General features: G+C 36.6%; 1 protein-coding gene across 1 annotated transcript in view; it reads left to right on the forward strand.

Annotated features, from left to right (window-relative positions):
• The window catches only part of SLC17A6 (solute carrier family 17 member 6), a 60,049-nt gene that overhangs the window by 18,228 nt on the left and 27,227 nt on the right, over nucleotides 1–14,594 (forward strand). The window contains exon 4 of the mRNA XM_021002049.2: nucleotides 13,729–13,843. Within this exon, the coding sequence (XP_020857708.1) occupies nucleotides 13,729–13,843 (115 nt within the window). The remainder of the gene's footprint in view (nucleotides 1–13,728; nucleotides 13,844–14,594) is intronic.

Genomic DNA, 14,594 nt, shown 5'->3' on the forward strand with positions numbered 1-14,594 from the left:
GACAATACAGACTACCGGTTTGGGACAGTCAAAGCTGAACTTCTTTACTCTTTTCCTAGCAGTAGATCTCTCTCCTACTTCCCACCTCAAAATCTGAGAGGCAGGAAAGAATCTAGATAATTCATATCAGCACTGCTGCATTTAATCAATAACACATTTGGAAAATATTTGTGTAATAAATATTAGCCAGTGATGATCATAATGGTAGAAATATGGAAATGGCAAACACAATAATACTTGTGATGATAGGAAGTGGACCTTTGATTGTAGAAGTATGGGCAACTCCCAATGAGCTGACTCTGTCTTTAGAGACAGGTTGGTACCTTCTCTTCCTCTTACTGTCTTAAGGAATTTCCTAGAACAGAGCTGTCAAACTCAAAATCATTCGCTACATCTTAACCTAGAAAACCTCAATTTAATATTATCTATGCATTATGTATAATATTATCTATTGTATTTTTATTTAGCTTAACATTTTCCAATTATATACACTAAGAAGAATTATTTGACACCTCATAGCCCAAAGAACTGAGATTGTGAATTAATTGTCATGATAAGAGCTGACTCTTATATATCACTTTCAGAAATCCAATATATGACTTATTTGTATATATTTATATATTGTGTCCCCCCATGAGATTATAAGCTACTTGAAGGAATGCCTCTTTTTGTATCCTCAGATTAGCACAGTCTCTAGAACACAGTTAGCATTTGATAAATGTTTATTGATAAATTGATTGATTTACAAAACATGTTAAGTACTTATTTCATTTGAACTTCCTGCATCTCTGAAGTTAATGCTATTATTCCCCTTTTTTTATAGATAAGGAAACTGAGGATGAGAAAAGTTAAGTGACATATACAGGGTCATACAGCTGGGAGGACAAGAGTCAGAGTGACTTCTCAGGACCCTTATAGAACTAAACTTATGATCCTCTATTCCTACAAGAAGCTGAGGTGGTGTAATAGATAGATTGCTGGATATAGAATCAGGAAGATCTGAGTTCAAGTTTGGCTTCAGATAGCTACTAGCTGTGTGACACTGAGAAAGTCACTTATCCCTGCCTCAAATTTCTCATCTCTTAAATACAGCACCTACCTCCCAAGGTCGTGAGGATAACATGAGATACTATTTGTAAAGTGCCTTGCAAACCTTAAGATGCTATATGAATCCCAGCTATTGTTATTCAAACCCAGTTATTCCTGAATCTAAATCTAGTATCTATCCACTACATTGTGCTGCCTTATGGTACAAAATGATGGACTTCTCACTAGGTAATCTTAAGTGTAACATCAAAAAGCTCATTAAAAATATTGATTTAGGTACTTGGAAGATAATGGCAATAATAATAATTGTCACTTAACATTATACTTATGATTATGTAGTGCTTTGGTTTACCCAAATGCCTTCACACATTATGCCATTTGACTTTTACTATCAATCAGTGCACAAGTTTTTATTAAGTTCCTGCTCACTAGTCACTGTGGGGATACAAAACCCAAAATGAAAGCATCCCTGCTGTCAAAAAACTCAAATTTATTTGAGGAGACAACAGGAATATACAGAACACATGCAATGTAATTCGGTAGGGAAGAAGGCACTAGTAGTAATGGGGCCCAGGAAAAGAATCACATATGTGTCATGGATAGAGTTGTAAAGGAAACAAGATATTCTAAGAGGCTGAGGTTAGTTGGGAGGATTGCTAGTGCAAAGACCCAGAGACTGGAGATGGAGAATCATATCCAAGTGGGAAATGATGAGGGCCCGAACTTGTGTGTTTTGCACAGTCCATTAAAGCTAGAGAATGTTTTAATTTCATTTGTCCTTGGGTAGCACCAGATAAAAGGAAAATTATGACTGCAAAACAACTGTGATATAATATACTCAACCACGTTAAATATTTATAGGTGGTAAATCTTGTTAAGGGAACAATCCATCACCTATTTAATTTTGGAAGCAGACCACAAAAGATTACTTTTTCCAGAGTGAAAAGTAATTTTTCTGATGGACAGGAAGCCTAATGGGAGTTGAATTTAGAAGATTTTGCAGCGTTGTTTGGAGGAGATGACGATGAAGCCAAAGTGGGCCATGTACTTGAACTCATCAACCATCTCAAGTGAGGATTTATCCACAGGAGTATTCTGAAAGCTTGTCCAGTGCCGTTGATCTGTGCTTACTCTGAGACAGTTAATGAATCTTTTAAGGGCATAAAAATACATAGAACAGCAGTCTGTCCCCACTAAAAAAAGGAATGATTAGTGGACCAAAAAGGTTATTGGGATGGAAGCATAAACAAAAGAGATCTATCTTGAACTTGGCCTAACTCAGGGGCCGCAGCAACCCATGGTCCTTCTGTCCTCTATTTAGTCCTATGGCTTAATTATAAATTTTTCTTAATGACCTGGTGCCCATCATTTCATACCAAGTGTTGTAAGCAGTAAGAGATGGATAGCCTTAGAAATCAGAATCACTTCTAAATGGGTGAAAGAATGTTAGCCATAGGATTCCAAAGGGAATAATCCACTCTAATACATAATGGGGGAAGATGTGTGGCCATGTCTTCTGGCAAAATGGCTGCATAGTCATTATACCATGGAATTGGACCATGGCAGGTTATGCTTCCTGCCCAAATGAAGGGATGAGTCTGGGTAAAAACTGAAGGCATGGCAATAAAGGTAATGAGGAGATACCCATAGTAAGAGAACTGGGTAGCACGATGGCTAGAGTGCTAAGTCTGGAGTCAGGAAGACCTGAGTTCAAATTCTGCCTTATACACTTACTAGCTGTGTGACCCTGAGCAAATAACTTAATCTCTATCTTCTTATCTGTAAAATCATGATAATAATAGTACTTAACATCACAAAGTTGCTGTGAGGATCAAATAAGATATACTTGTGAAGCACTTAGCATAGTAGTCTGGCACATGCTTCATTCTTTACTCCATACACATTAATTTCATTGGTATACCTTGTTGTTGTTTTTTTACATCACTTTCATTTCCAAATAAATCCCCCTATTCAGAGAGCCATCCCACATGACAAAGAGAAAAGAAAAAGAGAGCAAAAGAGTTTAGTAAACTGCTGGGTCTGACAGCACACAAAGTATTCCCCACGTGGAGTTCCCAACTCCTGCAAAGAAGAAAGGGAGATGCATTTTCTACTCTCCTCTTCAAACCCATGCTTGATCATTTTTAATACTCAATTTGCATTTTTAGTGTTCAGATTTACTTTGTTTCTGCTTTTCTTGTCATTTTCATTTCCATTGTTGAGATCATTGTGATTCTATTTATTTCACCTGGTATCAGTTTATCTAAGTCCTCCTAGGCTTCTCCCTTATTCATTGTTTCTTATGGATCAGTGGGATGCCATTAATCAACCAATGAATCGTTCAATCAACACTTATTTATTAAGTTATTTGTTATGTTCCAGGAGCTATTCTAAGTTCTGGGGATATAAAAATAATACAGAAATAGTTACTACCTCTGTGGAGCTTACATTGTAATAGAGAGACAACATGCTCATACATAAAACATACAAAATGAATACAAGATACATGCAAGGGACAATTGAGAGAGGAAAGAAGCAGGGATAATTCCAAGGTGTCAAGCCTGAGTGAATAGAAGAAATAAGGAAGTTAGGGGGAGATGAACCCTTGAGAGGGAAGATGGTAAATCTGTTTTGATATGTGGAGTTTGAGATGCTAGAAGGTCATCCAGATGAAAAGGTACTGTGGGCATTTGGAAATACATAAAGGACCAGTCACCGGGAAAATGGTCAGAGTTAGAGATCAAGATTTGGAGACAGAAAGGTAATTGTTAGAAGTGAACGTATTAGCATCTAGGGATTAGGAAAAGCTTCATGTAGAAGCTAGTGGCTGAGCTAAATATTGAAGGAAACCAGGGATTTTGAGATGTAGAGGTGACGAAGAAGTACATTCTAAGCATGGAGGTCAACCAGTGAAAGGCACAGATGAAATATCCTTATGTGTGTTGTGGAATACCAAGGAGGCTTGTATACTTGGATTGTCTAATGCTTAGAGAAGAGTAAAGTGTAAGAAGACTGAAAAGGCCAGGAGGATACAGGTTGTAAAGCTTTAGATGCCACAGAAGTTGATATCTGATCTTAGTGGTAATAGAAATGAAGTTTATTGAGCGAGGTGACACCATCAGAACTGTGCTTTAGAAAACACTTTTGTGGATATGTGGAGGATCAATTGGAGTGGGGAAAGACATGAGACAGGGATGCCAAATAGGAGGATATAGAATTAGTCCAAGTAAGAAATAATGAGGGTCTGACCTAGGGCAGGGACTCATATGAATGAAAAGGAGGTATTATGGAGATAGAAATAGGAAGATTTAACAATTGAATGAATATGTGGGATGAATGGAAGTAAGTTAAAGATGACACTGAGGGAGCAAACCTAGATTATTGCAAGGATGGATGGTGAGAATCTCAAAAGGAGCAGGGAAATGTGGAAGAGGATAGTATAATAACTTCTGTTTTGGACATACTGAATTTGAGATGCCCAGTTCAAAATGTCCAACAAACAGTTCATGATGAGGGATAGGATCAGAGAAGATAGATTAGGGTTGACTATAAAGATATAAAAGTCATCTGCATAGAGATAGTAATTGAACCCATGAGAACTGATGAGGTCACCAAGTAAGAGAGTACAGTGAGAAAAAAGAGGAGGGCCCAAGACAGAACCATTATATTCATGAACCACAATTTGTTTAACTACTCGCCAGGGGATGGGCATCTCCCTTGTCTCCACTTCTTTGCTGAAATAAAAAGTTCTGCCACAAATATTGTGGTGTGTATGGAACCTTTCTCTATTTGAGATGCCCATATATTGTGAAGTAACTATTGGATACTTAGGGAATGTCTTTGCAGTCCAAAATAAAGTTAAGATTTGGTATTTCTCTGGTTAATTTCATCAGAGTAGAAGGCCAAATTCATGCCAAAGAAACCCATTTTGAGCCTTGAATTATATTGATCAAGTGATCCATATAATGGCTAACTCTAATTAGAATTTTGGGGCTTCTCAAGGTCTTCTTGCCCTACCCCAAATAGCTAGCAATTACATGGTGCCTTAGCCACCTGCTTCTATCATTCCTGATGAGCTAAGTACAAACCACTGCTTCCTGCCACTTCTGCTCATGAGCCATGTGCTCATCTAGCTAAGTTTTATCCATCTCCATGAAGTAAAGGGAAGGAGAGACAGGCACACATCTTGGGGATACTTCAAAACAGATAGTGACTTCCTCCCACATTCCAAGCCACTAGCCTGGGCTGGTAATGATTTATTTCCTCTGTGAAGGTAAATTATTGCTTGGAAGATGGTAGTGGAATCTTCAAGAGGAGTGTTTGCAGGACCACATGAATCAGAGATATTTGTGCTGCAAATTGTTGGAAATCCTCTTTAATAGATTCATGGAATTTAGAGGTTATTCTATTTCACTACATGACTATATTCCTTTCTTACCTTTCTGATTATTCCTTTTATGTTTCTTCTGGTTCTCATTTTTTCCTTAGAAAAATAATATACACACTCACTCCTTAAATGTGAGTGCTCTTCAAGTTGCTATGCTTTACTCTTTTCTCATCTCTATCTGCACACCCCTCCTTCAGTGAGCTCATCACTTACAATAGCATTAACAGTTACCTTTCTGCCTCCAAATCTTTATCTCTAACTCTGCCCTTTTTCCCAGTGACTGGTCCTTTATGTATTTCCAAATGCCCACAATACCTTTTCATCTGGATGACCTTCTAGCATCTCAAACTCCACATATCAAAACAGATTTACCATCTTCCCTCTCAAGGGTTCATCTCCCCCTTAACTTCCTTATTTCTTCTATTCACTCAGGCTTGACACCTTGGAATTATCCTCGCTTCTTTCCTCTCTCAATTGTCCCTTGCATGTAAGCAATCGCCAAATTCTGATGTTTTTTTCCTTCACAGGCTCTTTCCCATCTGTCTTTTCACATGTCTTTACTACTCAATAGACTCCAGTGGTTCCCTTTAGGATCAAATATAATTCCTCTGTTTAGCTTTTAACACCCTTTGCAGGCTGGCCACAACTAATCTCTCCCGTTTCATTGCACATCATTCTCTCTCCTACCCTCTGTGATCCTGCCAAACTGTCTCCTCTCTATGCTTTTCACACGGAGCATTCCATCTTCCATGCTTGGAATGCCCTCCCTCCTCACCTTCACCTTCACCTTCACCTTCACCTTCACCTTCACCTTCACCTTCACTTCATAGAATCCCTCTCTTCCTCCAAGATGTAGCTCTAGTACCACTTTCTACACGAAACCTTTCCTGATCCCCTCATATGCTGGTGTCCTCCCATACAAACTTTCTTGTAGTTAACAATTTTGTATTTATTTATACTCTCTTTAAATTTCCCTTGTATATACTAATGTGTATCCATATTGTCTCCACTGTTAGAATGAAAGCTCTTCGAATATAGGGATTGTTTCATTTAGTGTATTCATATCCTAAGAACCTAGCATGTAGTAGATGCATTATAAATACTTGTTCATTGACTCATTTATCCCTTCCTTTTCATTCCTATTCCAGTTACTGACCTTCTTGCTAAACATCTATTCTCCTGCCTTTTTTTTTTCTCCACTCCTCTGCACTGGACGTCACTCTGACAATGAATCCTCCCACATCACCATCTATCTGTTCCCAATTTGTCTTTCCAGAATTACTTTTCACTACTGCACCCCCATATGTCACATATTCTTGTGAAATTGGAATTTGACATGTTCTGTATACAAATTTGCCACCTTCTTTTTGCCTTTTGTCGTTCTTTCTCTCCAGTTGGAACACTCCATCACATTGAAATCATATGAATCCTTCAGTGTCCATCTCAAAAGCCACCTCCCCTGTAGAGTCTTTTTTGATGACATTAGCAAGAAATTATCATTCCTTTTTCTTGTTTCTTATACTTCCTTGATGTGCACGTGTGTGTGTGTACACCTTTCTCACTTGAGGGTAAGGACTGTATCCAATTACTTTCCTTCTCCCCCAATACCTAGCACAAAGCAAACATTTGATAACTATTTGCTGAATGAACATTAAATGCAATCTAAACATAGAAATTATTTTCAGATAGCCGTTATCCAAAAGACCAGACTTTTATCACAAGAAATGCTAATTCCTTGGACAGTTTGTTGATATGGATAACAATTAATGGAAATAAGAGCAGAAGATGAAGCTTCCGAGAGGTTGAAAGATTTTGAAGATACAAGGACCAGTCGTGGAAAAAAAATAGGGGTGATAAATTTAAATTTTGCAAACATTGAAAGATACTGTGGTAAATTTGCCAAATTAGAAAAATTCATCAGAGCAAAAACTGAAAGGAAATGTTCTTAGATATGAACTGTGGGGAGTTGTGTTTTTTGTTTTTGTTTTTTGATGGGCTGAGGGGAAGGAAAAAGGCCATTTCACTAGTAGTTAGTAGAATGGAAATGTAGTTCAGATTCTGCTATGTGGACTACTGGAGTCTGGGCAAATTATTTCGCCTCTGTAGGCTTCAATTTTCACATTTGTAAAATGAGGAGATTAAACCACAGGGGTGCCCTCAAACTGAAATTGCATATAGGCTTTAAGCTTGTAGCACTTACCTATTGATACTTATTTGAATGATTTCAGAAAGCTGTGATTTCCTTGAAGTACATGTGCCATCCATCACAATCAAGAATCGTCTTCATTAGTTGCAGTGGCCAAAACAATGATCTCCTGGTGGACAGACTTCTGCTTATTAGCCTTTCCAAACTTAGTAACCGTGGTCCTCTGAGGATAGTTGCCACCTGGCATATGCAGTGAAAGAACATTTACTTGGTACGACTTGCCAGAGCTTTTTTCCACTAGCATTTCTACTTGGAGAATCCACTGTGTGCCAAGGTAAAAGGCCATCTGCATGAATAAAATCAAAATCCATTTTTTCTTCACATTGATCATCTATTATTTTTCCCTTGGCACAGTAAGTCTGGAATCTCTCCTTTGCCACTGGGTCTGGAGTCAGGAAGACCTGAACTCAAATCTGGACTCAGATACTTACTAGCTGGATGACCCTCAGCAAGTCATCTAACCTGTCTCTGCATCAGTTTCTTCATTTGTAAAATAGGAATTGCTAGATAGGGTTGTTGTGAGGATCAAATGAGACCATAATTGTAAAGCACTTAACACAATGCCTGAAACATGGTGAGTGCTATATAAATGTTAGCTATTACTATTTCTATTATTCTTTTAAACTATCAATAGCTTCACTTGTAGGTTTGAAGTACTTACTCTAAGCATTCAGTAAGGTCCCTAGAGTTTCAACCCAGACTTTCTTTGGGGTCAAAATGTACTCAAGCATAAGCCAGAGAAAAAGATATTTGTGTGTCTTTGAAAATGTCTTACATTTACAAATTGAACCCCCTTTGCATTACTGTCCACCAGGCACTTTGCACCTTCCCTATAAGACATGTGGCTAGACTTCAAAACAAATTTTCCTGGTGTTGAAAATGTATACACTTATAAAAAGTCATAATAAAGTCCCCCACTGCTATCCTTTAGTCATGTGGCTCCCTTGTACCATTATAATTTGGGGACATTTTAGGACAGGTTCTTAAAGATGTTATTCAATGTTATAGTTGTGGTAAAAAAAAAAATAGAACCAGTATTCATTGTGTGGGACATGAAATGGTGCCTCAAAAACTTTATAATCATAGGTTTTAGAACCAGAAGAGAACTTTGAGATGTTCTAATTTGACCCCACGTTCAATTTTGCAATTGAGGAAATTGAGATTCAGTGATGGGGCAGCTGGGTGGCGCAGCAGATAGAGCACCGGCCCTTTTAATTGTATTAAAATATTTATTTTTGTTTCAGGTATAATTAAAAACATACGTAATTTCCTAAAGACAATCCAGAATATTCTCTCTTACTCAATCTAGATCTAATTGTCCATCCACAATGTCTTTGTCATATATTTATATCATATATGTCATATATATCATATATTCATGTGGACTGATAAGCTGATTCAATGGATTTGCCTTCCAACCTATAGTCTGAAAAAATAGCTGTTTTTCCTCCTTTTAGTTTTTCACCAATAGTTTATTAGGACATTGTATTTTGAGTTATCACGACTCTTAGAGAAAAGGTGCTTTGATGTTCTGGGACTCACACTTAGCACACTTTGGTCTGCAAACAAGGACAACTCAAAGATGTAATCTTTAGGTAGTCCCTTTTCTATTTGGTCCAGAGAACAGCACCCTTTATGACAGTGATGAATACCTTTGCTGAGATTCCATATTCCTCTGTCATGCTTTGCTCGATGTCAACGATAATGGGATCATCCAAAAGTGTCAATTTTGCAGTTGAAGTTGTCAAGGAACCTGCATAATCTTAACTTTAATAAGCTTGTTGGAAGATAGACTTTAAATTTGCATTTTGCTCTACTGAGTAAAATGTATTTTTGTTATCAACCCAACAATAAACATAGGGTTTTGCAATTTTTGGTGCCTTTCATCCAGTTATATAACCATAAAAATGTGGTCTGTATTTACAAAAGACTGACCATTCTCTTTCCATATTCTCCCCCAGGATAACCTTGATAGTCTATAGATCATTTGCACAGATTTTATAAAGACAATCAAGTAGGCGTATGAGTTGATAGTTTTTATGTCCTCTTACTCACGTCTTTGTAGTGATTAAGTGATCTGTGGTGATTAATATCATTCATGATTTTCCGTTGTTTTGGTTACTTTTCATTCCTTAAAATATCCTTCAATGCTTTCAAGATTGTTTTGCCTCTAGCACGGATTTGTTCAGTTTATACTTGGTCTGCTTCAGTTTCTTTTCCTCATTCTCTTTTTTATGTAATTTCTACTCTTTTGCTTGTTCAACACATCATAGACTGAGAGGCTAGAGTTTGAATTGTGAACAATAATGGAAATGGATCATTATTGATACATTGACACTCTCTTTATCTTTTTGCATCTATGTGTTGTCCACATGGCAGTTACAGTTATGAATGCTTTTAGGGCAATATTGCTTAGTTGGTTCTCACATCAATATCTATGAAGGCTGGTTTTCAATGTTTTATGAGATGTTGATCATAATTTTCTGCCACCCTCTTCCATAAGGTTTTATAAACAATTTTATATTATGATCTAGTATTCCTTTTGCATAAAGGTCTCTCCACTTGGAAAGAAAATAATGTATTTTCTGGGTACTTTTGGCTTTGTTGTTGTTACACAACTTTGTATTTGTTAAACTTTTTAGAGAAAATTATGACAAAGTCAGTATCTTTGCCTTTTTCCATCTCCCACTTTTGTCATGGATGATGAATTGTTTGAAAAGGTTGGGCTGAAGTTGTAGAAAGTATTGGTGGTATCTTCTTATCTTAACCTTTTGTCTAATTTGATATTGGTTTTGGCCTTAGTTCCACTAGTTAATAGTCTGAGTAAACACGCATTTTGAAACTCCACAACAGTAAGCAGTCGTTTTTGGTTTCTTAAGATATCTGCATTTTATTTTCTTGCATGATATTGTCAAGCGCTCTTCACACTCAATGTTTTATGACTTTCTTCTGGAAGAAAATATTAATGATATTCATACATACATTCATAAACATGAAGCTTTTGAGTAGTCTATGAGTTTTGGTATTTTGGGTTTCTAAAATAAGATTTACCAGTCTAATAAAGCATAAGCTGATCTAGTTAAAATAAGAAATAGCCTGTTCTGGGTAATTACAACTTCCTTTGTAAATACTCATAAGTTATCCTTTTAATAATAAATATTGAGACCATCAAGTCAAGAATCAAAGTCAAGCTCATTGACTAATAGTTTTAAGAACCCCCCCCCTTCCCTTTTTGGAAGGGGAGCCAATATCAGTGTCAAGTGCTCTTCTCCCGTTTATCTTGAGTCTTCAAAGCTTCCTCATATTGGCTAACCAATCACACCTGCCAATTCTTTTCATCGTCCGGAATTGAGTTTGTTTGCACTCGGTACTTAAATGCACTGGGGGCATCTAGGTACTCTTTGAACATCTCTTGATGTATGTTGGGTTTCAACACCTTGTTAATCATTTTTATTCTTTCTCCCCACTCTGAGATCATTCTTCTTGGCAAAGAAAACAGAAACAAAAGAAGAACCCAGTAGTTCTGCCTCCTCTCTGTTATCCATCATTACTAGCCATTCACGTCAAGCAAGATTCACTCCTTTTCTTGGTTTTCTGCATGACCTGATATAGGCTAATATTAGGTCCAGCTAAATTGGATGTGAATTATACTTCTCAAGGGAAAACTTGGACCTTGTAGTGAATATTTAAAAATCATTAGCAATGTAAAATTTCTACAATGCCTTGACTTAGTTGCCTTTATCATTAAAAAAATGTCTAGTATACAAACGTATTTCAGAGCGAATCTGTGGAAAGATAATCATAACAAATACCCATGAAGACTTGGCCACTTAGGGAGGAGATTCAACGAGTGAAGGAAATGGTTGCTGGCTGCTCTGTAACTTTTTCTTCTATTGCTCATCCCTAAATCCTCCTAGGAAAAAATCATAAATCTAAATAAATATAGTTCACTCCTCAATATTCCTCACTCCCAAGTAAATTCCCCAATTGCCCTCTGATTATACCTTTTGTTCTGAAAGGATACTCTGCCCATACCCAATACCCGTATTCCCATAGCCCCAAAGGAAAAAATCCTTTCCTTGTTTTGTATAACCCACTACTTGCAGGCACAAAGAAATTCAAAGTTAGAGTTTTGTTTCTGGGGCACAGAGCACACTATTTGTCTATAACCATGAGTTAAATTTGGCTTTTAATCTGATTATTTTTTAAAGTTGCATGTTATCTCAGATTTTTTAGAGAAAGGCTATGGGAATTAACATTTATTTTCAATGTACAAGAAACTGCCTAAACACAACCAGAATTTGGCAGAAGTTAGATTAAATGGGTAAAACAACTCCTAGTCTTAATTAGTAAGTCCATAGAATATAAGATGTCAGTGCTTGAAGAGACCTTAGAAATAATCTAGTCTAGCTTCCTATTTTGACAGATGGACAAGCTGAAGCCTGAAGAGGCTGTGAACAGCTTAAGGTCATTGTCTGAGTCAGAACTAGATTTCAGTCTCCTGATCCACAGTTTTAAAATCTGAGTATAGGCACAGATTGAATCCAGGCCAAGCATATTTATACAGAGAAAGTAATGTGGTCATGTAGAGTGAATATTTACCTCAGTGGAGAGAGGCTACAAAAATAGATTGTATTAAGGAGGAGAGAGAGAGAGCAGATCTTTTTTCCTTATCTAGCAATTCCTAGGACTAATCCTTAAATTTTTGAAGCTGGTCAATGATGTTTAATACTATACTCATTAGATAGTTATATGTTAATGTGCCCATCTATACAAATTAGGGCTATTACCACATGATTCATCATTATTAAGGACTGAATAGAAGGCCCAAGATGAGTCTGATCAAACTGGTACCAAGCACAGAGCCTGCAGTTAGAGGTTTTACATCCTTCAACATCTTGACCAGATTGGTTTACTTAAATTATTAAACTAAAGGAATGGTTCTTCTGATACAGTTTGAACATTACTATAACATGCTTAAAAAAGAATAAGGGCTGTTTTTTAAAAATTTTTCTTCCAGGTGGACTAAGGTTTTAACTACATTATTCTGTCAGTATCTTCTAAATTATGTGTTAAACTATGTTTACATACACAGTTAAAAAAACACAGAATAATAATGATGGTACAGGAACCTCATTTTTATTTAAATAATAATAATATAAAATTGTTCTTTGCAATCTCAAAAGTCTTTAGCTTCACAATTTTATCTGATTCTTTCCATGATCCAGGGAGGTAGATAGGGCAGGTGCAAATATCCATGTTTTACCAAAGCAGGACATGAAGTTCTGAGGATTTGCTTAATATCACATGGCTAGAACGTGGCCAACAGATCAGGCATTCGAACCTAGGTCCTTTGACTTTTCTTGCTGACTTTCAAAAGAAATTCTATGTAGGGTTTCTTTCAACATTAAAAATAGGATTCTGTCTCACCTGAAATATATTTATATATAGTACCCCTTTATGTCCATGCAGCATTGAAGTCTGCCTGAATAGCATTATTATACATGCGTATATACTTACAAATATATTTGTATATATATCATATATGCAGATAGATTTATAAGCATATATATGCCTACACATTGGTCAAATGAGATTTATCAAATATTAATGTACTTATTTTCATTAGTGTATGTGAGTAATAAAATATGTTTAAAGAAATATGGTTCATTCCTCTATTTGAAATTACTAATCATTACAATGAGAATGAGGACAGCTGTCGTGCTCCGCTGGTATCTTTGAGATGTCAGGAGAAGCTGAGGAAGGTATCTATTGTGTTGAGTGGACCTACTTTGGCAAATTTAGGGGAAGGTATAATCAAGAGTCACACAGGATGGGCAGACACAGATGGGTGACAATCTGCCTTGTTGATAGGAATAGCAACGTTAATGGGATCAAGAACCATTGGAATATTTGAGGACTGAATAATCATTCAATGAAGCACAGAACATTTTCAATGTTTAAAATCTGTGTTAAAGATAATTTCCAACAGGTGTTTAATTTACTCCAAAAATGTTAATTTGGGAGCACTTAAAGTATGAGATCTTTTGGGTAATGTTTATTGTCTGCTATCCTTTCTCTTTTGCAGGGTTTTTGGAGCTGCCATACTTCTCACTTCCACCCTCAATATGCTAATCCCGTCTGCAGCGAGAGTGCACTATGGCTGTGTTATATTTGTTAGGATCTTACAAGGGCTTGTTGAGGTATGGAATAGTAGTACAACAAACAGAATGAACAGATTAACTTTTCTGATTGATAAATGAAGACTTGATATACAGTTAAGTGTACACAGTGCCAAACCTACTGATTGAAATGCAATATAGCTCCATTCAACAGTGTCTTTATTTTGTGCTGGGCACCATAGTCCCCAGGGGAGTAATAAGGATTAGATGAATGCCTATCCTTAAGGAGTTCAGAATATAACAGGATGTTATGGTATATACAGAAGAGTGTTGGCCTTGCAGTTATGAATCATTGACATTCAGAGATAGAAGGCATCTCAATAGCATCTGGTCCAATTCATGCCAGAAAAGACTGCCCCCTACAACCTTCCTGACAGGTGACCATCCAACTACTTCTCAAAGACAACGAAGCCCTTTGCACTTTGAGATGTATCTAATTGTCAAAAGATAGTTTCCCCTTTCTTTATATCAAGCCTAAATATTTTTTTCTTTGCAATTACTACTCTTTGCTCCAAATTCTCTTCTCTAGGGGCAGGAAGACCTGAATTCACATCATACCTCTGATGCCTATCAACTACATGACCACAAGCAAGGCTATTGTTGTCCTTGTACCTAAGTGTTCTCTGTAAAATGGGCATTGTAATATCTATGTTACATATCTCACACTATAGTGGTGAGATTCATTACATACGTACATACATATACGTATATATATATATATATATATATATATATATATATATATATATATATATATATATATATATATATA

This window comes from Phascolarctos cinereus, unplaced genomic scaffold (assembly GCF_003287225.1).
Source record: "Phascolarctos cinereus isolate Bilbo 61053 unplaced genomic scaffold, phaCin_HiC Scaffold_9;HRSCAF=440, whole genome shotgun sequence".
Taxonomy (NCBI): Eukaryota; Metazoa; Chordata; class Mammalia; order Diprotodontia; family Phascolarctidae; genus Phascolarctos; species Phascolarctos cinereus.